The 25,889-nt window shown below is 42.0% G+C and overlaps 1 protein-coding gene across 2 annotated transcripts in view; it reads left to right on the top strand.

The window, feature by feature from the left end:
- prkd2 (protein kinase D2) overlaps positions 1–15,119 on the top strand; it is a 70,398-nt gene extending 55,279 nt beyond the window's left edge. For both annotated transcript variants that reach the window (XM_084063838.1, XM_084063837.1), the window contains 5 exons: positions 3,135–3,296; positions 4,183–4,281; positions 11,422–11,689; positions 12,431–12,516; positions 14,142–15,119. In XM_084063838.1, the coding sequence (XP_083919964.1) occupies positions 3,135–3,296; positions 4,183–4,281; positions 11,422–11,689; positions 12,431–12,516; positions 14,142–14,363 (837 nt within the window). In that variant the 3' untranslated portion in view covers positions 14,364–15,119. The remainder of the gene's footprint in view (positions 1–3,134; positions 3,297–4,182; positions 4,282–11,421; positions 11,690–12,430; positions 12,517–14,141) is intronic.
- Positions 15,120–25,889: the final 10,770 nt, after the last annotated feature.

Genomic DNA, 25,889 nt, shown 5'->3' with positions numbered 1-25,889 from the left:
CTCTGAGAGTGTACAAATGGAACCAAATGGACCCGTTAGGGTCCATCACTCAGAGTTACAGACCCATAAGGATCCATTTGGTTCCTGTCCATCATTTAGCTGGGGACCCCCTGGAACCCCCTCAAGTACCCCTGGGGGTCCCCGGACCCCAGTTTGAGAATCAATGCCCTATATGTGCTTTAAAGCAGCTAAAGGTCTGCATAAAACTTGCTAAATTCTCTCTCTTCTTAACACACACATGCATGCAAGCACACACGCACGTGTGTTTCAATAGAGGATATGCGCATGCTTAAAGTGAATGGCACATCGAGTGGCAAATCGAGTGGCAAAGAAACATGCAAAATGAGTTCAACATTGTTTAATGTTGTTTAATGCAATCAGATATGACTTTTCTGTTTGGATGCATGGGCTGTCAAGGCCAGAAAGTATTTTTTTGACACTAGGCATTCCTGCATAACTTCCGGGTTTGATGATGATGTCACACGCGTATCCTCTATTGACTCTTCACAACGCTCATACAGGGGTTGATGGGAAAGTCCTTACTATGCCCTTATTTTATTGAGCATCATTTTGTTCAGGATTTGACAACGGTTCGATGAGTGGACCTCTGACCCTAGTCAACAAATAAACAACAAATATACATCAGCTAATTTATGGACAGAATGACAGACAGACATGCAGGCAGGCAGCCTACAATGGTTTTGCAGTAAGAACTGATTACACAACGAAATTGAGAAATGCAATTATCATTGCGCTGGACTTTTAAATTAAAAAAATATATTATTGTGTCTTACTGATAATGTACACTTCACTATATCACCCTTTTGACACGTGTTGCTTGACAAACTCAGCATATTTCTACCTGAAAAAAGTTTCAATATAGACTCCCTCACATTTTGTAAATATATGGAAGCTTCATCTCCGCCAGTAGATGGAGCTACAGGTTTATGTAGAATTTGTCCCATTTGCCAGTAGGACAGTACACACACAGCAGCCATCAGGGCCGGGGTTTTACCACCAAATCAAACTCGCTGGATAGCTCAGGGCAAGGAGCCAATAGGCTCTATTCACAGCAGCCATATTATGAAGACATTCACAGGTGTTACCAATGATACTAATGAAGGCTCTGTTCCATTCTGGTCAAACAGAGTCAGGGTGCTGATATTGTGCATGATGGCTCACTGGAAACACTCCCAAATGGCCCTTTACGGGTGTGTAACTCTGAGAGTGTACAAATGGAACCCATTTGTACACTCTCAGAGTTATGGGGGTCGTGGAAATCTGAAATTCAAAAATGTGAGAAGCACTGTGCTACACTAAATGGACCAGAGCCTTCATTAGTATCATTGGTAACACCTGTGAATGTCTCACAATATGGCTGCTGTGCATAGAGCCTATTAGAAATACCTACATTTTAGGGTTAGGTTTATTTGCATGGATTGTTAAACTTTAAGGATGCCCACTGACTGGGCTTCAAGTCAAAAAGGCTAAATGCAGGGTTATGACCATCATAATTGCTTGAGTGTGACTTGAAATAAGTGTGGGAATTGTTGACATTTTTTTAAATTGAAATGTATTATTATAATCTTTTTCTGCCTATAATAATGATATAGTCTCGCGTAGCAAGACGACCAGAGATCTCTACCTACTGATACATATGGGGACATCTAAATTCAGTGAATGGGATGAAACTGGGTAGAAACAGAGCCAATGCAAAGAGTTTAGGGCGTCCCTTCATGTTACGATTGGTTTTCAAAGCAGTGGGCGTAGATCTTGTTAGCACTGGTTTTCTCCGGTGTCCAAGCCTGTTCATTGAATTTGTCTGGCAACGCAATAATGTCATGCCCAAATTAGGGACACCAGGTTTGGTGGTTAACCCATTAAGACCTGAAGCCGATTCTACATGTCTCCTAAATCTCAACAGTATTCTGAAAAACGTATGTTTCTATATCAGTGGTGCTCAATCTTTTTCATGTCAAGGACCCCCAAAATGATATGTATTTGGCCGCGGACCCAAGCTCGGATACAAGCTCATAGCACGGCACTCGGTGCCGCGCTATGAGCAAGGGATAATGCATGGGGGGGGTCAGGGCGATTAACCACCTCGGCTGCGCCTCGGTGGTTAATCGCCCTGTCGGGCTTTAAATTTCAATAATGACTGCCTCCCCATGCATTATCCCGCTTATTACACGGCTACTTAATAAATACATAAATAAATTTACCCAAAAGTAACAACAAAACGAAGTATTTCCTTGCTTACGGCAATGAAAGTATTCCATAAGTAGCCTATTGGGCTGGGCGGAGTTTGCCTCGGAAAACAAATGACAAAATAGAAAAAAACTTGCCCCAAAACACACTCGCCCCCCATTCTATATACTGCCGATTTGCCTGTAATACCGCCGGATTTGCCCCGGGGCGACTGTGTTTTGGGGCGAGCGTTTTGGTATTTCCCCCGTAGCCACGATAAACAAGGAAGTGCAGTGGATCAAATAGAATCACTTTTCGGTCATTGCATCGTCTATTTCTCACTTCAAATGTTTTCAAAAACATTCTTGAGAGCAACGTTTAGTTGTAAATGACATTGGTTGTTTGTTTACATGGCTGTCATGTTGGATAAAGCATAAAACAAAGCAGCGGAGGTTGATATGAGCAGGTGTTCTGAGTCTCTGATTACACAGCGGTCCGTTATTGAGCTCAGCGGTCATTATCGAGAAATAATGACCGATGACTGACCAATCAGAATCGAGCATTCAACCAAGCCGTGTAATAAGCTTGTATATCTGCTATTTTTGAATAGCCCAAAGTGTAAAATAATGTTTTTTTTTAGCTCAAATCTAAAAATGACAAAGTTCCATGTTTGCGATCCGATTGTCTTTCTGCCACTATTCTATGTGCTGTCTCACTTCTCTCCCTCTTGTATGTATGTATGTATGTATACATACATACATACATACATACAAGTTAAAATAGCTGATCTACAAGCTTACATTATGTTGCAATGTGAAGCATTGTGAGCTGCAGATATGTTATTGTCACTATTTCTCCACTATCATTCCAATATCATCCTTCTCTCCATCTTCCCCAACGTTCTCCATGGGGTCACCCACACCATGTCTTCTTCTCGTCCCAACCAGAGTCTGCGTCACCTGGGTATCGTCAACCTGGAGTGTATGTTCGAGACCCCGGAGAAGGTGTTTGTCGTGATGGAGAAGCTGCACGGGGACATGCTGGAAATGATTCTCTCTAGTGAGAAAGGCAGACTGCCTGAGAGACTCACTAAGTTCCTCATCACGCAGGTGTGTGTCTGTGACATGTGTTGCTTGTGCACAAATGTGTGCACGGTTCGGCAACGTAGACATTTGCATTATGCATTTCTGCAGGGGAGTGTGTGTAACAACAACTCTTGGTTGTCCCCACACTGAGGATGACTGCCTTTTGTCATCTGAATGTCTTCTCTTGACTCCAGGGTGCTTCCTCAACATATTGGACGATATTAATGAAAGTTATTTCATTATTTCTTATTATTTCATTATTTCAAAGTTAAATAATGACCTTGCACTTAGAAAGTGCATGGTCATACCGTAGTAAGCTCAGTGAACCATAGTTAACCATCAAAGCGAACCAATTGAGTGACAGGGTATTGTAATCACTCCTGCCTCTGTGTCTGTGTCTAACAAAATAACCTGGGAACAGCGGATGGGAATGATCACTAAGTTGCACTGAAGAGATTATTATATTTTGAATAGAAATGGTCAGAGCTCAAGGTTAAAATGAAAGAATCTCAGGGGAGAGGTGTAGATTTACATTTTTGTTTTGCTGTTCTGTTATTCACTGTGGCCAGTCACATATACATTTTATGCATACTAGATAACTGCTATTTGATTTGTTTTTCATTTGCACAAGAGACTTGTGTTTTGATATTTGAGCAGCTTTAAAATTAACTGCAATTTGTGGTAAGCCTGCAGAACATAACTTCCACACACTCTTTTATACCTGGGGTAAACTTGTGGTGTGTGTGTGTGTGTGTGTGTGTGTGTGTGTGTGTGTGTGTGTGTGTGTGTGTGTGTGTGTGTGTGTGTGTGTGTGTGTGTGTGTGTGTGTTTTTAACGTCAATACTGAAAACGCACCTTCCTGTTCAGACGCATAACCCACATCCTGTGTTTGTGTGCTTTGTGTGTATAGATTCTGGCAGCTCTGAGACACCTGCACTTCAAGAACATTGTTCATTGTGACCTGAAACCAGAGAACGTGCTCCTCGCCTCTGCTGAACCCTTCCCCCAGGTTTGCACACACACACACACACACACACACACACACACACACACACACACACACACACACACACACACACACACACACACACACACACACACACACACACACACAAGCACGATCTATCCAATATCAGGTCCCTTACCACCAACCACATCCAATTAACATTGGGAGCTTTTCTGCTCTGAAAATTAATGCTTATTATTCTGTGTTGCGTATGCAATTTAGAATACATCTAGTTTACTTAATTGGGTTTCTTTATTGATCACAAAAAGCAATCAAATGGGAATGTGTAATAAGAAGCGTTCATATTAATGGTTCCCACTGTAAAATACAGAAGAGCATTATTGCTTCTCTCTGCTTGGGCGAGGTTGCTCGCATACTAGTGAATCTTCGGGAGTACTGGTTGATTATTATGTCCAGATTGGCATTGAAAATTACCACTCTGAAATAGCTTTCTGCATCGCATAGGCGCTCATCATCACAAAGTTTGTCAAAGTGACGTTGCACTCTTCTTACTCTTACTTTTTTTAAGTTGTTCTTTGCTCCGCCTTTGTTTGCAAAAGTTTGCGCTGTCGTCTTTGCCTCTTCAAAAGCATCTCTGGACTGTATGGTGTTCTCCAACACATTCACACTCTCCAATACTTTAGTCTGGAGCAGGGGTCATCAAGGGCCTTGTGATGTCTATGGCATCTATGGAAGTCTATGGTAGTCATAGATGGAGCAATTTGTAACCCAATTGCATAAATTGCTTTAAAAGTCAAGTTAATTGTTATAATTATTTCCATGGCCATCTCTGTACTTTTGTCTTCTTTCTACTTTACCTTCTGTGTAAATTGAACTGATGGCTTTGAACTTTTCAAAGAATTAAAGACAATCAGAGACAGCGAGAAGAACGGCCACATTGACATCATCCACCGGTCATTATAATATCTAGCTTAAAAAACTCAGGCTCAGACAGATTTTTCCAGGGCCAATTAAAAGGTTTGAATACCTGTCTGGCAGTGTCTTTATTAAAGTGTTATTAAAATGTCAAGGGGCATTTGGGGAACCCAGCTCTTATCCTGTTAAACTATGTTAAAATCAGGCCATTCATTGGCATGGAAGACTTTTTTTTTTTAATTGATTTGATTGATTGATTGATGTACTTTATTTAGTAAGACATGAGAAACAGTACATGGAAGTACAATTCACAATACATTTGAGTAACAAGGTGTCCAATAATAATGTAGTAGTAGAATAAAAGAATAACATTTTAGATGTATTGAAGTAAAAGTGAAAGTAGTGAAGTAAAGTCTAGAAGTATAGTATGGTTACACTACTATTTCTGAATTCATTAAATGGCAAGTCAGCCACTGTATACTGGCTCTAGTAATTGTATTTTTTAAATCAAAGATTTGCCACGGACATGGACAAGTCTTGCCACGGACACGTACTGTATACTGACACATTGATGACCCCTGGTCTGGAAAACCACTAGAAAAATGTAACTGAATTTCTGTATTGTTTTCTTCAATCCCACTGTTTCACTACGCTCATCCTTCTTGTCACTGGTCAGCTATTTCTTTTTTTTTAAAACCCATTCAATTCGGGAACAAATTCTTTTTTTTTGAGTGGTGCTCAATAATTGTGTTTTTTTTTCATAATTGTCAAGTACCCCCAAAATTATATGTATTTGGCCGCCGACCCCATCTCAAAATATTTAGTTCCAGGGACCCCCAGAAGCAAAGATTAAGCGAAGATTTGAGTTACAAATGTTCGCTTTAAAAATATAATTGAAAGATTTGCAAAAAATGGCACAATTTTTTCAAAGAAAATAGCAGATCTACAAGCTCATAGTGCGACACTCGGTTCCGCGCTATGAGTTTGCATATCTGCTATTTTTGAATAGCCAAAGTATAAAATAATGGTTATAGTTAAAATCTAAAACGACACAGATTGAATGGGTTACAGTATTTTTGGGGCTTTTCTGCCTTTATTCAGATAGTACAGTAAAGTGTGACAGGAAACAGGGAGTGATGCACAGCAAAGGCCGTAGGGCTCGGGAACCGAACCCGTGACACGCGTTAGAACCAGTGGCTCAGGAGGTAGCGCGGCAGCTTGGTAACTGGAAGGTTCCCAGTTCGATCCCGGGCTCCCCCAGAGTTAGTGTCGAAGTGTCCTTGAGCAAGACGCTGAACCCCTAATTGCTCCCGACGAGCAGGTTGGTGCCTTGCATGGTTTCCTCCGCCAACGGTGTGTGAATGGATGTGTGAATGTAATGATGCACAATCATTGTAGAGCGCCTTGGATAAAGGCGCTATATAAATGCAGGCAATTACCATTAAGTGGTATGCGCCTTTAACCGATTCAATCCGGGAACGCATCTGTGTCATTTTAGATTTATTTGAATTTTATTTTTTAGAGCGAACACTTGTAACTCAAATCTTTGCTTCTGGAGGTCCCTGGAACAAAATATTTGACAAATGTTTGCTTTAAAAAATATATATTCAAAGATTTGCAAAAACTTTCATGATAAAAAGAAAAAAGCAGATCTACAAGCTTGTAGCGCGGGACTCTGTGCCACGCTATGAGCTTGTATATCTGCTATTTTTGAATAGCCAAAGTATAAAATAAGGGTTAGAGCTAAAATCTAAAATGACACAGATGGTGGAGCATGCTCACTGGCATACATTCCATAGACCAGCACATTGAAGTGATTATGCCCTATCCGCTGGTCCTCTAGGTATGAGTCCCTTGCTGCTACGGTACAGATATGAGGACATCATTTTGTGGACGCAACATTTTGAAATAGCAGGGCCATTTCTTTGCAATTTTGCAGACGTGTCAACTGTCTCCTCAAATCCCCAGAAAGCTTGGACAGATCTCGTGCATAATCACTGAAAGAAATCGTGCTTGGTTTATTTCAGCCGTAATGAAACTGAACTCGCTGTGACGATATATTTCTGCATGGTGGGGCTGACGTATTTAACTGAGCCATTGTGCTGGTTGATTGCAGCTGCAGGGTCATAGTTTGCCAGCAGCTGGATAATTGAAAGACAATTTTCACTGTTCAACACGCGGAGATAGACGGGAACGCCCATTTGATTTTGTCCCGGTGGAAAACAGAACGATCTGCCTCATAGAGTTACATCATACACGATCGTTTGGATCACGTTCAGAGCTATTTTATGGACGATAGAGACATTGTCAGCCAAGAAAAATCCATCAGACGGACAGCTGGAACACAATCGTCCACTCGCCCTCGGAAAAGTTGACTTATTATTAAGATATATGTGACTAAAAATACCAAACATTGACAATCTATGAGCTCACAGCGCGTCGGAACGCGACGCGTTGTAACTGTGAGCTAGATTGGCAATATTTGGTTTATGTTCCCCCCAGAATACGTAAACTGGGGTTCATGTGGTTTATCAGATTATCCTTATATCTTATTGCATTAGTCAAGTCTCAGCACAAGCACCACTGAGACCGGAGATCTGTTTCCCTCTTTCCAGCTCCGTTTGAATATCAAAACACTCGCCCCAAAACACAGTCGTCCCGGGGCAAACCCACCGGTATTCAGCTGGTATTCCTAAACTCAGTAAAACTATGCCTAAACTGCTAAACATAACCTTATTCCTAAACGGAACCTCAGTAAAACTATGTCTAACCCTGAACTTATTTCAAACCGTAAAACAAATACAAGAATACAAGAACCGCTGGTCGGTGAGAAAAATGGGGGCGAGCGTGTTTTGGTGCGAGTCTTCTGGTTACCTCTCGTCTCGCTCCTTGTTACAAAACATGTTTACATATGCACCGTGTTTAATCGCCTGGTAGAGACACTATTACAAGATATGATCAATTAAACTTACCATAATATCAAAACCCAACAGCCATTAAGTCATCAATAATGTTTATAGTGAATTTGAAGTACAGTTTAGAGACTGTTTTTTGAACGGCACGTACCGACGCCATTATCATTTGGCGACGTGCGTCATTTAATATCATGCAGGATTTACACACTGCTTTAGCTCCGTGTTCATTGCCAGATTAACAATTGTGTTTTCTGTAGGTTATTAAACGAGGATAGTCTAGGGTTTGGCTCGTTTTGTGTGTAAATCGCTGCATGTTGCGTTTCCAAACTGTAATGGCGTCGATGTCTCCTGTACTATGAATTCACTAAAACGTGTTATATAAACATCATTGATGAATGAATGGCTTTTGCTTTTTGATATTATGATAAGTTTAATTGATCATATCTATAGAACATGTAATAGTGTCTCTTACCAGGTGATTAAATCCGATAACCTCGGGCCATTGTGTTGGATCCTCTGTCCAGTCAGATCAACATTCCAGTCGGACTCTTGTTTAATTTGCTAATGTAGCATTCCTTGTAGAGTGGCAACAAGGTTCTGTGCCTGTGATCTGGCAAGCCTGCTTTTAGATCAGTATACTTTTACAGCATATGAGTTTGAAAACCCCACATCCCTCCGTCTATACTAGCTGGGGGAAATCTGTGTTTTCCCCCGAGTGCAACTCCGCCCCCTACAGTAGGTACAACCCACTGATGACACTACGCCGTGTGGATGTATGCGCCTGGCACGCTGGGTTACAAATGGCCAGCTTGCCCTATCCGCTGGTCTACTAAATACACCTGGTCCTCATTGTTGAGTGAGTCATGGGCAGTGTTGGGGAAGCTACTTTGAAAGCGTAGCTTGTAAAACTACAAGTAGTTCACCATGGCAGTAGCTTGATTAAGCTACATTTCTACCCCTGGAGGAATGTAGCTTGTAAAGCTACAGCTACATAGAAAAAGTATCTCAGCTACTTTTTTTCCCCCCAGCGTTAAATTGAGAATGTACATGAAACAAAATATAATATCCTACAAAAAAGTCACTTGCCAGCAGAAATATGCCCCTCAACTGAGTTTTATTTTAAAGATGACCCCTCATCAACCCTTGGGCTTGTGATGGACATTTTCCTCAAACTGTGTTTTTGCCGAGGACATAAACGAGTGGTCAATAATATTACCATAAATAAAATACTAATGCATAGCAGTCCAGTAGACACGATGGAGAACACATGCTGTGTTTTTAAAGAAGGAGAGTGGTTAGTCATAATCCCTTTGAACTTTCTTTTATTTTAATAATATAGTAAGTAGGAAAGCTGAGAGGGAGGCGTAGATGGAGCAATTTGTAACCCATTTTCCAAAATTGCTTTAAAAGTCAAGTGTATTATTATATTATATGAGGTCACTCTGACCTCTGAATTACTAGTTGAGCCTTTTGTACAATTTTCATTAAAATGCCCCGTGTCTGTGGGCTAATTAAGGCTGCAGTGGCTCATTCTCCTCCTGCTCCTGTTCTGTATAACTTACTAAATGCAATAAAATGAATATACACATTAATCAAAAGGATAAACAACTAGAAAAATGTGCTCCTCGGAGCACAGGTCTCCGCCAGGCCACGTAGGTTATGGTGGGCCAGCATTGTATGAATCTATTGCAGAATGTGTTGATTTGCGCGAGTGTTGAAAATCTATACGAGTAGTAGCAGATATTTGGACCAAATTAATACAAAATTTAGTTTAGCAAAAAACGTCTGGTGGCGCTATAATAGGACAATGTGAAAAGGGTGGCATTTCTTCCTCTGCCTAGTGGGAATGTGTGTGCAAAAGGTTTCACAGCAATCGGATGCTGCGTTTGTGATTTGAGGCATTTTGCTCAAAATGAGCCACTCCTGCAAACTTTGGAAGGCAATCTTAGCCAATCAGGATGGAATATGACAAATCAGACTGATCCATCTTGATCACGACTACTATCATGACTATAGAGATAATGTGTACATATTTGTGTGATGATTGGACAAAATCTGTAGGAGTAATATAAAAAAATGTGTTTTGCAAAAATCGGCCTCCTGGTGGCGCTATAAAAGGCAGAACATTTTGGGGGAGAGGTTTTTCCTTTGCTTCTAGGGAACGTGTGTGCACAGTTTCACGTAGATCGGGCCAACAGTGCCGGAGATTAGACTGTACACACGGACGGACAGACGGAGGGACAGGGGCGAATACGGGAGGCATGCATTAATCCGACAGACCTTTTCTCCGACTATGTGGCATCCGCGTGCGGTTAGGGTTAGGGTGCGGGTTTGGTTCGGGTTTAGTATTGGAAATGTCGGAGCGCTGCGCTGTCGGAGGAATGCGCTGTCGGACTAACGTACTGCACCCGCGAATACACGCCTTCAGCCTGGCGGAGACAATAAAGTCCAAATGCTTATTTCCATTGTGGTCCCTTGGTGCATTGGTGCAGAACTGCAGATACGTATGAGTGTGTGTCTGAACGCATCTGCGCGGGTGCATGCCACCAACAATAAAACAAATAGACAATAAAAATACAAGTACATAATGTTCTCTCATAAAACAATTTCAGTCTCTCATCTCTAGCATGACTGAGCTTTCTTGCCAACCTACAGTGATATTGTCTAATCAAAGCCTAAAAGCTCTCGTAATGTGGGCTGAACATATGCTGTGTTTTCATACATATGAAACGTATCTTCACATCCATAGCAATTTGAGTGGAATATAAATGTCCATTAATCACATACCCATTTAAGCCCTATTTCATACTTTGTCATGGTGGTTTGGTGTACAAATAGATCTTCTATTGAGGCAATTTTTGGGCATTTTCTGGACATTTTGAGAAACTGGAACAAATTAGGCACAACAGGTTGAAAGTGGTTATATCCTAAAATGCCTCATTACTCAACATGCGTGTTGCATCATGCCCTATTATTAAGCCCCATGCAGTAAACAACTTCATTCCTTTGGTTAATTGAGTTGAAAATGAAGAAACGCCGCTGCCAACGTTCGCTATGGGGAATGAGCAGGCTACGATTCCTCTTTGAATATTTATCTTCTTTATTCGAGCCCACACCAAAACAGCAGGACAGTCACGTACACAAAACACACGTCTCTAGTCTGTCTGACCATATTTAACTGCCAATTTACAAACTCACGATTGCGCCACACCTGTGACTCATAGTGAGCTTGTAGATCAGCTATTTCCAGCATGCGAAACCGTCATACGACGGAGCACACATTATGCATTACCCTCTCTTTCTCCTCATCACTCTCAAGTCCTCTCTGCCTCTCCTTTCCCCTCGTCCTCAGGTGAAGCTGTGTGATTTCGGCTTCGCCCGCATCATCGGCGAGAAGTCCTTCCGGCGCTCCGTGGTGGGGACGCCGGCCTACCTGGCCCCCGAGGTGCTGTTGAACCAGGGCTACAACCGCTCGCTGGACATGTGGTCGGTGGGGGTCATCATGTACGTCAGCCTCAGCGGGACCTTCCCTTTCAACGAGGACGAAGACATCAACGACCAGATCCACAACGCAGCCTTCATGTACCCTCCCAACCCATGGAAACAGATCGCCCCTGATGGTAGGCAGAGTAGAAGAGGAGCTGTTTTCCTTCTACACGCAGACGGAGAGCATGCAGGAAGGGTGGAGGAGGAATGCATATTCACTCGATTGAACTAATCGATTTAATGGATTATATATTGACTAGTCCATACCCGGTCGACGCATCCGTGGGGGGATATGCGCACATGATCTGGCAACCCGGGAAGCAGTTCGTCCCATATCTCGAGGGGCCATCCCACAGCGGCTACCTACCTACCACTACAGAGCATTGGCAAATTATAGGAGGATAATTCAATTAAATAATCAATTAATAATCGATCACGATTTTGGGCATGTCATTATAGGCAAAAACTGCAGCTGTAACATTTATAAACCCGAAAAATGTCTTGTCTGGCAGCCAGTACAGATATTTTCTTGGCAGCTCGACTGAGCCAACAACTAAGTTAATTAGAAAAATAATTAGAAAAGATTGCCTGTCATTGACAGGTGACTACGGACAGTCCTAATTAGATTTCCTGTTTCTAACTTCATATCACATTCTAACTGAACCATGAGAGGATGTTTAGGATGTTGATATAGTTTATAGGCTTTTGGCATGGTTTGCTACAGTATAATTGGGATTATACTATGGGAATGCATGTCTAGGTAGTTACTCCTTTGATTGACAGATGCTATATATTTGTGTGCAGTTTTGTGCGGAGGAGTCGCTGTACGTTATTTTACTGATAATTTCCTGTTCCTTATGCTTTCGTGTTTCCAGCAATTGACCTGATCAACAACCTGCTACAGGTGAAGATGAGGAAACGCTACAGCGTAGACAAGAGTCTCAGCCATGCTTATTTGCAGGTACCATACATTAAGCATCCACACTAACAGACACATATACATTTGTTCTCAACGGAGGGTCCGATTTAGTCATTTTTGCCAATTCTCCCCATGTGTATAGTAGTCCCTGTTACTGCCAACCCTTACTGGTAAAAAAAAAGAAAGAAAAAGAAAACTGCCCACACACATTGCAATGGACAGCTCAGCTCACTTTAATTGCGGTATATTTAGCCTTTTAATAACGATTGATTGATTTTATTAGGAAATGAATTCATGCAGGGACGTGCTTTCACTTTCTCTGTCTCCATCTCCGGTGGTGTTTTGGAACACAGCGTTTTCTGAGTCATGATTACTCAGATGATAAAAAAAAGCTTAACGTCTCACAAGCTTATCTGAAAAAAACGTTTTCAGATAATCTCGTGTGACATTTAACAAACAGTTTATTTTCTGAGTGCCCGAAAGAGCAGCTGCATTCTGAGCGCCGTGCTGCCGGATCCCCATAGGATTCTATATTAAAAAAGGCAGTGATATTTGGGGGATCAGTTTCTTCTACTGTATATTAGTTTGCCTAAATCCAGAATACAAATGAGGAGCAATTCTTGCATTCACTTTCAAAACAATTGTTAGATTTGTCATCCACATGCTAACACTGCAGGTACATTTTCTCATCCCTTAACTCATGGGTTCCCAAACTTTTCAGCCCGCGACCCCAAAATAAGGCGGAAATTGACTCGCGACCCCACCTAAACCTGGAGGTCATTTATGCACATAAACTTGCACGTTCGGTGCGCATTTGTAATGTGTTAAAATGGTAAAATGTACCATTTGTGATCATTTTAGATGGTATTTCATCCATTCTGTTGAATAAAAAGTAAAAAAAAAAAAAAAAAAAAACATTTTTTTTTTTTTTAATGACCCAAAATAATTTCGCGACCCCACGTCAGTCTCCCGCGACCCCAAGTGGGGTCGCGACCCCTACTTTGGGAACCCCTGCCTTAACTTATTGAGACCTGGGACGCATCTGTGTCATTTTTTGATTTGAGCTAAAAAGCATTATTTTACACTTTGGCCATTCAAAAATAGCAGATCTAGATCTGCTATTTTTGGATAAAACGAGAAAATGTGTGCAAATTAATATATTTATATTCTTTTAAAGCAAACATTTTTTTAACTCAAATCTTTGCTTCTGGGGGGTCCCTGGAACGACTTATTTTGAGATGGGGGTCCGCGGCCAAATAAATATAATTTTGGGGGTCCTTGACATGAAAAAGTTTGAGCACCACTGATATAGAAACATAGGTTTTTCAGAAAACAGAATTTAGAAGGCATTTGTAGAATCGGCTTCAGGTTAAAGTCTTTTTAACCATAAAAATTACTATTTTCTCCTCAAGGGGGTACAGAACAATGACATGAATGTGTTACCCCACAAAGTAAAGTAAAGCAGGGTGTACACACACACACACACACACACACACACACACACACGCACGCACACACACACACACACTCTCTCTCTAAAACCATTACTGGGTGATGTAAAGTGATTGAAAACAGCTTGGACGTTGATCTAATTTCAAAGCTGCTGAATGAAACCCACCCCTCTCTGTCCATGGCTTCGGCTTCTCATCACTGCTCTCATTTGCCAGGACTACCAGGCATGGCTGGACCTGAGGGAGCTGGAGACTAAACTGGGCGAGCGTTACATCACCCACGAGAGCGACGACAGCCGGTGGCAGCTGTTTGCCCGCGACCACACGCTGCCGTACCCTCCCCATCTGGTGCCGCCGCCACCCGCTCCGGCCTCCGACGAAGAGGACGGCGAGGATGCGGACATGCAGGGCCTCACGGAGAGGGTCAGCATCCTCTGAACACCATGGGACCTTCGGTATAGGACCACTAGTGAGAGGTAGAGAGGGGACTTGAACTCATGGGCGAGACCCAGGAAGCGGGAATGGAGTTGGGAGGGCGGGACGGAAGGGCGGCCGAGGTGGCAGATTGGAGCAATTAGATTAGTGACTGAGGATTCCAGGAGGATGAGGCTTTTACTGAAAACTATCGCTGTGTAGATAAATCCAAGCAAATTGTTGCATGACATTGCCATAAAGATCCCCTCCATTATTTTCTTAGCTGAATGGGTAGAGAGGCCGTCTGGAAAAGGGAAAGGACCCCGGTTCGCGCTCCGGCCCCCCGGCTTTGTGTCGAAGTGTCCCTGTGCAAGTCACTGAACTCCTAAAGGATCTCCCCTGAGCGCTCATCGTGACCATCGGAGCAGCCATCGGCTGGGTGAAGCTGAAACTGAATTTCCCCCGCGGGGGGGCCTAACAAAGGTCTCCCTCTCTCCATTTTTCACCTGTTTGATGTTTTCTTATGCCAACCCGTTTGGCTGTACATAGATTCCTGAGGCACCGTGGACCATAGATGACAAATAAGTGCATTTTGAGTGTGAAGTAAAAAATGTTAAGCTCCTCGTCCTGAAATAGGCTCTATGCACAGCAGCCATATTGGGAATGAATTGGGCCCCTGCCTTATTTCCTTCACAGGTGTTACCAATGATACTAATTAAGGCTCTGTTCCATTTAGTGTGGCATAGTGGTTGTCTTATTTTCAAGGACCCCCATAACTCTGAGAGTGTACAAATGGAACCAAATGGACCCTTACGGGTCCATTTGGTTCCATTTGTACACTCAGAGTTACACACCCACCATAAGGGGCCATTTGGGAACCAAAATGGAGTGTTTCTAGTGAGCCAACATGCACAATATCAGCACCCTGACCAGAATGGAACAGAGCCTTCATTAGTATCATTGGTAACACCTGTGAAGGACGTAAGAAGAAGCCCAATTTCTTCCCAATATGGCTGCTGTGCATATAGAGCCTATTGTTTTTGAGGACATCCCATCAACTCCGCAGACACTCCCACCTTGTAATGACCACCAGGATCATCATCGGCAGCCAGTCCGCCTGGTTGCCATATAACCTTGCAGGGGCGGGACATACGATTTCACACCACAACCCTGTATGCGGTTTGGTCGGAGAATTGGGGGAGGGGGGGTGTACGTACAGGAAGTTAAATTATCTGGAGGGGGGGCTTTAATTCAGTTCAACAAATGCAATTTGTATCATCTAGCCTCAGCACACACATAATTCCTCCTCGTCCCCTCCCCTCGTCTCATTTCCTCTTCATTGTCTTCATCATTTAATTGATTACGGAGATTGCTCCCTTTTAGACCCCTAAGGCTCGAATAACAGCCCTGCAAATCTGAGTTTGGGTGCAAGGAATTGAGTCAGACTCAATATGTTCTTAAACAATGCAAGACACGACCAAATCTGGTTGACAATCTGTTATGCATGTATAATTTATAGGCTCCCAATTAGGTATACAAAGAAGCACCAACTCTCAAATTCACCTGACTAGACAGGGATTAAGAAACAAACAAACAAAACTCTTAAAAATCATTCTTAAGTGGATGTCGAATGAGCAGGGGGGTGTTCAGTGTGTGTGCAGTGTGTCAGCTTAGAATGCTAAACTACATCTTAAAACGTAGCTACTAGCTACCATGAAAACAATGAATCCAGTTGGAGTCATTTAATGTGGTGCCTGGAACTGCTGTCCTTTCCACCTCTGTGGTGAGGACCGACTCATCTCCTGTCCCTCCGGTGATACAAAGACGTCCTCAGTGCCAGTAAATACAGAGGCTCTGGCTTGAATACAAAGAAGTGTTCATTTGCAAAGACAACATTTATATTTCACTCTGAAAACTGGAATTGCTGCGTTGATCTGTTCATACTTTTTGATTTGCAAAAGGAGCTTGATAGAACTTGTCATTAAGGGTTGGACTGAAACCTAACCTCAGGCGTTCTTCTCAAGTGGACAATGTCTGTCTGTCGACTGTCATGGACCGATATTACAGCCGTCAGGTGGAATGTGTCAAACAGGTGGTTACACCACATTAGCCATGATGGCTATTAACATAAGGGTAATCTCACCCACCTCTTAAGTCAAGTGGTAGTCAGATTATGTTGTTACAGACATATTGGTATCTTGTAGACATGTTTTGTATGCCCTTATCCTCATGAACCCTAGCTCCCCCATTCTGGGCATGTCATAATAGTCTAACATTCCCTGAAAATAGGCGAACATTCGGTGAAAATAGCAGATCACAAGCTCACAATGCGTCGAAACGTGACGCATTGTGAGCATGTAGATCGGCTAACAACTCACCAGATGTGAAATGGACCCTTCATTCAATGACTGCTCTTTAATGGTTGATATTACAAGAGTAATATGCAGTACAGCAGTACATTTGGATGGCTGGGACTTAGTGGCGAGCGGCTTGCCTACCAACTTCAGTTACTAGCTCATGTCAATAAAAGTTGCATGCTCATGTGAACTAGATTTAACGTTATAGATGCAGTATAAAGCATAGTTAGGATGGACTGTTCTGCATAAATTCATGTAGTGTCAACTATGTGTATAGAACTTATGACATATGGATGGAGGATTCTAGTATTTTTTAACAATACAGACTTTGAACAATATCGTTGTTTTTGTGTATGCCCCCCCCTTTATTGTTTTTGAACATCTGTTATCATTTGTTATAAAAAAGCATGCTTATGCTATCTCATGGAATAAACAAAGCTGTCAAAATGTAACAAGCCCATATGACAATATCTCTCAGAATAACTGCAAACATAATCATTCTCAAAGCCTCCCCAGCTCACTCCGGATTTAAAAAAAACAACTGTAGCATTCAGAGATGAAAGCTACAAACTTGTTTCCGTTTTTTGTTACCGTTCCTTGAGTACCGTACCTCATGTTAACCAGGAAACAAAAAGCATAATCTTTAACAAACAGCGTTGTTACACACACTCACACAGCTTATATTGTTCATATCAGCCTGAGTGCTGCTCCTAATAAGCTTAATTTATCTCCTGCTATAGTGCCTGTTTAGATGTCCTGATATTCAAAAGCTAATCTTTTTTTCTAAATAGCGCTCCTCTTGAATGCATGCATAATATGACACTTGTATGAACAAACACACCAAGGGATGTGTGTCCGCACGCATACACGATAATTAGTACCAGTTCAGCACAGAGACAGCGTGTTGCTCACACATCTACGGGGCTGGAGCTGACTGTAGATGGTGGTTTTTGTTGGGTGGTGTTTTTCATGTGCTGGTTAAAAGAGCATCTCGCTTCCCTTCCTGTACAGTGTACACCCTTCACCACACCTTAAACCCATTCACGCATCTGTGTCATTTTCGATTTTAGTCATAACCTTTATTTTATGCTTTGGCAATGAAAAAATAGCAGATATACAAGCTCATAGCTTTTGAAAAATCATGAACATTTGTGCAAATCTTTGAATGTAAATATTAAAAAATATATATATTCAAAGATTTGCACACATTTTCACAAAAAAAATAGCAGATCTACAAGCTCATAACGTGGCACTGAGTGCCGCGGCACAAGCTTGTAGATCTGCAATTTTTTTAAAGAATCGTGAAAATGTGCGAGAATCTTTGAATAACTATTTTTTAAAGCGAACATTTGTAAAAAAATATTTTGTTCTAGCCAGGGACCTCCAGAAGCAAAGATTTGAGTTATAAATGTTCGCTTTAAAAATATATATATTCAAAGACTTGCAAAAATGATTTTTTAAGATTAGCAGATCTACAAGCTCATAGGCACTTGGTGCCACGCTATGAGCTTGTATATCTACTATTTTTGAATAGACAAAGAAATCTAAAATGACAGATGCGTTCCTGGTTTTAATGGGTTAACAAAGGTTTGTCTTCATTTACTGTCCTTCTGTTTCTCAGGAGAGGTATTGCACCATCAGTTCCACCGACAAAGAATGGCTTCTGTTAATAGACAGGAGATCAAATGGTAAAAGAAGATAAAAGCAACTGTACAAATGATAGTGTTTCTCTGAAAGCCAGTATATGTCTAAATTGGGTAAAGTGAAGACATTCTTAAAAAAAAAAAAATTGGGCTTTTTCTGCCTTTATTTGATAGCATGCAGTGCAGTAGACTGACAGGAAATGGGGAGAGAGAGATGGGGAGTGGCACGCAGCAAAGGTCGATTCGAGCACACACACTGTAGTGTGTTGAGAGTCTGGGCTAAAACAACAGACAAATTGTGCGATGTAATAATTTGTAACCCTTCAGATCACCCGTCTCCGCGCGTCCGTTGAATTGGTGAAATTAAGAGCAGACAGGACTTAAAATTAAGTGTATTTAATAATTAAGCAGTAAGTTAAAATAATTACAGATTGAATATAGAAATGTACTTAACAGAGATCTCTGGGCTCCCAATCAACTGTCCTTAACAGCAACAAGTTACTTCGAGGTCAGTTCATCAGGTCTGAGCCCCGCTATCTGTCCCTGGAGCCTATTTATAATATCCTATACATGTTATACTAAAAGTTATCAAAAGAAGTCGCTGTCGGTCCACCATGGTTTCTTCATCAGGGTAGGCAAGTGGTCTCTGGCTGATTTACGGGTTTGAATGACGACCTTGGATCCACGGACCGAGTGCCTCCTATGCCACCTATGGAATGCAGCACATCCTCCCTACAGATAACAGTCTGAGCATACTGTCTCAATGCATCGGCTGGGAACTGAGAGATACAGTAGCACACACAGTTTTGCTATGCAAATAGATCATGTCTATCACAGTGACTGTATTTCTAAGGACATAATACCAGCAAGGCTATAATGATTTCATAAGTTAACTAGAAAATGTGCTCCTCGGAGCACAAGTCTCCGCCAGCAAATATTGGAATTTATTCCAAGATTGGAACTTTGATGATAGTGTGTACGTCAGATGGCACATTGACTGCATTACCGTGGATTGCCTTTTGTCCGCCTCTTGGCAAGCCAACAAGTTTCATGAAGGCAATACGTTGACTTACCAACCTTTCATTCGTAGAGCATTCGTTCACAGGAGAAACAGACATAATTGGGTCCACTTTCTGACATCTTCTTTAAGAATGCGGCACCAGCTTCATCAGCTTGAACGTCTTCTTGTTCTTTAGGTGATCTGTAGCATCTCTTCTTATTGGTGTAATCTGCTCGTTGATGTTGTCTTTCATCTATTGAATACTGTGACCAGTGCCTTCTTTTCCTTTCGATGTTCTTTACAGACTCTTGTACTTTTTCTTCCAGAGAATGTAGCAATCTTTGCTGTGTCATGTTGTCAGCATTTGTGGCTCGTCTTTGTTTTTTGTCATTTAGGGTTTCAAGTGGTCTTTGTCTCGGTTTGCTTGATTGCATTGCGCCTTTGCTTCTTCGTGGGGGTTTCAAGCGATATTTCCTGCTTCTTCAGTTTGCGTAATGAGAGTTAGTTGCATTGTGTGATCTCAGCTGTAATCTCAGTTTGTACTGGAAAGTGCTGTTCCTGACTGTTCCTGAGCACAAGTCTCCGCCAGCAGCAGGACTTTTGGTAAGTTCCAAGATTGGAACTTTTTCTGCTAATATCTCCTGACTAAATGTTAGCTTGGCTGATGGCACTGATGTCACTTCGAAACATGCACCGCAATGTTTCGAAGTGACTCACCTATTTATAGGTATGTATTTCGTCATGCGTCTCGCTAGCCAATCAAAGCACACCCTTTCAACATATTGTCAAGTGTCACGTGAAGCTTGACCAATGTTAGCTTGGTGGAACCAACGAAAATCAAACGAAAACATACTCTCCACCATGCCTTCGGCTTCGGCATACACACATTTGCTCTTAGTAACTGGGACTTGAAAAAACAGTAATAGTGAAAACGCACACATTGGCTCTTTAATCACTAGGGCTAAAAAAGGATATACATTGCCATATAAGGATATAAGTCATTTGCTCATAATAACTAAGGCTTAAAAAGGATATCAGTTGCCATATAAGGATATAATTTGCCAACAAGTGTAGGATAGTTAGTTTAGCTGGTTTAGAAGTTGTGACCACTGTGGTGCATTGGTAAAAGCACAAAGAGGCTTCTTCTCTTTGAGGGTGTTTATTATAAAACTGGTTTACAGAAAAGGCTACTGTTCAAACACAGTCCCAAATTGCAAATAATAAAAGGTAAAGTATCTAAGGTGGTATAAGTTTACAGTCCCAAAACCACGATCAAAACAAGGAATAATGTCACACAGAAAATAGCTCTTCACACATCGACTGCTGCAAACATACTGCGCAAACAAAATAAAGCCCCACTAATCTACTCACCTGGGCTTCACTAAATTGAACACACAGCCCTGTAATTAGCTGCATAGACGCCGATACCGCGGGGGCCTCGGGGCTTAAGCCCTCACCCGATATGATCAGCCCCCACATCGATCTCAGATGTCGGGGCTCAAACTTACAGTACCATTACCATTACTATAACAGGGCGCAGCTCTGAAGTTGCAAATGCGTTCCCGTGAGAGAGCCGTCAACGTGCCTTTAAAGGGATATTTCACTTTCAAAAAAACTTTTGGTCATTTTATCATTTACTCATGCCTTTGTGAGCCCCCTAGACAGTTTTTAAGTTGCTCGATTCAGTATTTATATATTTGATATTCATTTTATCAGTGAGTTGAGCCCCCCATGGCCGCGCACATAAATCGGTGCACCTGATTAGCTGCCAGTCCCTCTCTCTAGGCTGAACACAATAATCAATTAAGTGATACAATACACATAAGGTCAAAGTGACCCACATAAGTAAATAGACAGGAGTCCTTCATCACACGCACGCTCACACACACACACACACACACACACACACACACACACACACACACACACACACACAACCACAGATAGCTTATATTGTCCATCTCAGCCTGAGTGCTGCTCCTAATAAGCAGGCCGTTAATTCATCTCCTGCTATAGTGCCTGTTTACATGTCCTGATATTCAAAAGCTTTCTAAAAAGCGCTCCTCTTGAACGCATGCATAATATGACGCTCGTATGAACAAACACACCAAGGGGCGTGTGTCCGCACGCATAAATGACAATTATACCAGTTGAGCACAGAGACAGCTTGTTGCTCGCACTTCTTTCTGTGGGATGGAGCTGCTGTAGATGGTGGTTTTTGTTGGGTGGTGTATTTCACGTACTGGTTAAAAGAGCATCTCTCTTCCCTTCCTATACAGGCTACGCTACACCCTTCACCACACCTTAACCCAGTGGTTCTCAAACTTTTTCGTGCCCAGGACCCCCAAATAGACACTTATTAGATCGCGGACCCCCATTTGAAAAGATATGCCAGGGACCCCCATAATAGAAGGTTTTTACGGCTATTTAGCAGTGATTTCAACCATTTTAATTTAAAGGACCCCCAGTTTGACATGCATTAGGCTACGGACCCCCATTTAATGGCATGTATGTCTCTGGGACCCCAATTCATATCGTAAAATCAATGTTAATTTAACTTATCATTTAGCTGGGGACCCCCTGGAACCCCCTCAAGTACCCCTGGGGGTCCTCGGACCCCACTTTGAGAACCAATGCCTTAACCCATTGAGACCTGAAGCCGATTCTACATGTCTCCTAAATCTCAACAGTATTCTCAAAAACGTATGTTTCTATATCAGTGGTGCTCAATCTTTTTCATGTCAAGGACCCCCAAAATGATATGTATTTGGCCGTGGACCCCCATCAAAATATTTTGTTCCAGGGACCCCCCAGAAGCAAAGAATAGAGTGAAAAATGTTCGCTTTAAAAATATATATATATTCAAAGATTTGCACACATTTTCATGATTTTTCAAAAATAGCAGATCTACAAGCTCGTAGCGCGGCACTCGATGCCGCGCTATGAGCTTGTATATCTGCTATTTTTGAATAGCCCAAAGTGTAAAATAATGCTTTTTAGCTCAAATCTAAAAAAAAAAAAGATTGAAACCCATTCAATCCTGGAACGCATCTGTGTCATTTTAGATTTTAGCTAACCAATACATTATTATTATTGATCCCAAAGTGGCCTGCCCCACAGAGCCATGGACTATTTGGGGCACCTTGAGTGGAAAGGAGCGATGAATCAGGAGCTGTCGTACGATACAGCAGGCTGTCAATACCAGCGAGAATGGCCCACTGAGAGTTACAGTACATCACTGACATGTTGCCACTGCGGACCATTCGGGGCGTTGACCAGCGTCAACCCAACCCCAGACGGACCTGGTTCAGAACCACATGGCTTGCCTGCTCTCTGTGCAGGCTGTGTGGGTCAAGGAGTTCAGATAGATGCCGTGGGGATATCACGTTCCCCATCCTCTGCTACCACACTCCCACCCTGGAGAACTGTACTGATGGCTGGGGGGTTGCGCTTTATGTTCTTCTAATTATTTATGTCATATACGGTATGTGTTACTTTTAGTGCCAACTCAACATCATCAACATAGATATTCAGGCCGCTATGCGGTCTTCACATCTATATTTTCAGGCCGTTTCGGATGTCACTTGTATCATTCGTGGAATTCTTTGTGACATTTGTTGGCTAATCAAATCTGGATGTTACGTTTGTGGCGCCGACCGTCCACCCACAAGCCAATTTTAATATAACGATAATGTGTATGTTTGTCACATAACCGTGACACAGAGGGGTAGCTGCTGTTAAAATAGTTTTCCTATAATAATGTCATTGTCATGACTGCTCCTTCTGATGAAACCCACCCACCATTACAGTACATTCCTGCACGCATACACACAGAAGTGAAAGGATGCTGTAGAGACAGCTGTTGTGAGACAGCATCATAAATCTGACTGCAGTCAGACACAGTCAGTTCTTAGTAGAGATGGAAAAAAGAGAGTCTCAGAGGCAACATTTAGTGTTTCCTCTCTGTGTCCTCGTTGTAATTTTCTCTCCTCCAGCTGAGATATAAATTTACAGCAGTCTTGCTCACAGGAAAATACTGTTGCATCTAAAAAGGAAGGCTCCAAGTCTTTCGTTAAATTAATATAGCTTTTTGGCAAATCCATAAACAATCTGTTTTCTCTTCTCTGCTCTTCACATAAAAACAAAGAAAACTGCCCACCCACTCAACTCTCCAACAACGAAACACAGGATACACCTGTGACAGGTCTCTCCTCTAACTAACTGCATCTCAATTAAACTAACTATAACCTAACAGCAGACCTAGCTACAACCTAACAGTGTCTAAAATACATAACTATAACCTCAGCAACTAACCTAACAGTAGCAATACCCTAACAGTAACTAACCTCAATTCAATTCAATTCAATTCAATTTTATTAAAGTGTCAAATCACAACAAGTTGTCTCAAGACACTTTACATGTAGAGAAGAGACCCGACAATCGCACTCTGAGCAAGCAATTTTGCGACAGTGGCAACGGAAAACTCCCTCGTAACTGGAAGAAACGTCAGGCAGACCCTAGGCTCTAGGGTGGCGGCCTGCTGCCTCGACCGTGTCGGGGGAAAGAAGAGAGAGAGAGGGAGAGACAGAGGAGAGACAGAAAGAAATACAGTACAAGTAGTAACAATAACAATAGTAGTAACAATAACAGATAGGACTCAAACCAGTTCAATGCAGCACCCTTAATGCCAACCAAATGCTCTAGTCTCTGCAACAAAATATGGTGATCAATAGTATCAAATGCAGCACTGGGGTCCAACAAAACCAGTACAGAGAGAAGGTTCAATCATGAGGTAATTTGTGACCTTCACCAATGTCGTCTCAGTGCTATGGTGTGCTCTGAATCCTGACTGAAAAGCTTCAAAGAGCTTGTTGTTATGTAAAAAGTCACATAACTGCTTGGCGACTGCTTTCTCAAGGATTTTAGAGAGAAATGGAAGGTTCGATATAGGTCTATAGTTAGCCAAAATGCCTGAGTCGAGAGTAGGCTTCTTGAGGAGAGGTTTGATGACAGCTACCTTAAAGGACTGTGGTACGTAGCCCGTCACCGGAGACATATTGATCATATCGAGTAGGGATGCACCAACCGGGGTCAGGACCTCTTTAAGTAATCTAGTTAGGACTGGATCCAAGAGACAGGTCGTTGGTTTGGAAGATGTGATCATTAAAGTGAATTCGGAGAGCTCGACCGGAGAGAAACTGTCCAAATATACACTAGGTCGTACAGCCACTTCTGAGGATACTACATCGGAGGGTGGTCCAGTAGGGGCTGAGAGTAGTAGGTTATCAATACTATCTCTGATAGTATTGATTTTACCATTGAAAAAAATCATGAAATCATTGCTGCTAAGGGATATAGGAATACGTGGATCAGTAGAGTCATGACTTTTTGTCAATTTGGCTAGAGTGTCAAAAAGGAACCTATGGTTGTTTTTGTTTTCCTCTATTAAGGATGAATAATAGGTGGCTCTGGCATTGCAGAGAGCCTTCCTATGTAACCTAACCGCAATGGTAACCACATAGTTGTCTAGTGTCCTCCTTCCCAGGACGCTAGTCACGCTACAATACACAACACTCACATCTGGTATAAATGTTTATCCAACACAGGTCAGTGTATACTAACTTTTGGCCTGAGTGCCTAGTACAAACATAGGATTAGCATTTGACAAGGTTTGGCTGTTACATATACAATACTGTATTCAGAATAGTATACAGAACCTCAGCTATCGCATATCCAGAGTGATTGACAAGTACAAAGGTACTGTAGAATATGCTTCTATATCTATATCATCAACAATATTATGAGCAGCTGCTAGCAAGCTACAGGAGGGAAGTGTTGTGCGCTCAGTTTGTCAGTCTTCCAAAAGGTATTCCTAAGAAATAGCATAGAAGGTCAGGACGAGGTGAAGTGGGGGCTGGTGGAAATGTAGTAGAGATGTGAGTACTATGATGAGCAGCTAGCCACGTCACCAGGAATGTCAAGACACAGAGATAACAAGGATTTATATGAAGCACATGTTGAGGAGAACTCTTTCTTTCTTTCTTTCTTTCTTTCTTTCTTTCTTTTTTTTCTTTTCTTTCTTTCTTACTTTTTGTAGAATGTGTCAATAGTTTAATGTACAGTAGGGTGATAATCTGTCACTGGCCTCAGTACTGATCAGTATGATCCTTTATAGTCAGTATATACGTGGATATATACATCCACAGTTTGACTTAAGTTAGTGTAAGTCTTTGAGATACATGCAACAGCAGTTAAAGCACTCATGAGAATTTGAACCCCCATGGGTTGGAAATGACCATTGAACATGTCATATTTGCGTCTGGCAGCCCACACAGTTTCAGTGTCCCTGCTCTATAGTGACGTATGTTTTTCACATCTGCAATAGGGCAGGTTTCGTGTAACCTGCTTGTTCTCCCCAGAACCTCCACTTCCTCCATGCACACACGCGTGTGAATCATATAGCCTACTGCCCGCCCTCCCAGAGCTGTCGGTCTTCCCCCTGTGGTTTATCTGTTTCTCTCTTTCTCTCTCATACACACACTCTGGCTTG

Source organism: Gymnoscopelus microlampas, assembly GCF_963454915.1.
Source record: "Gymnoscopelus microlampas genome assembly, chromosome: 8".
NCBI classification, from domain to species: Eukaryota; Metazoa; Chordata; class Actinopteri; order Myctophiformes; family Myctophidae; genus Gymnoscopelus; species Gymnoscopelus microlampas.
This window is presented reverse-complemented; position numbering and strand designations above follow the sequence as displayed.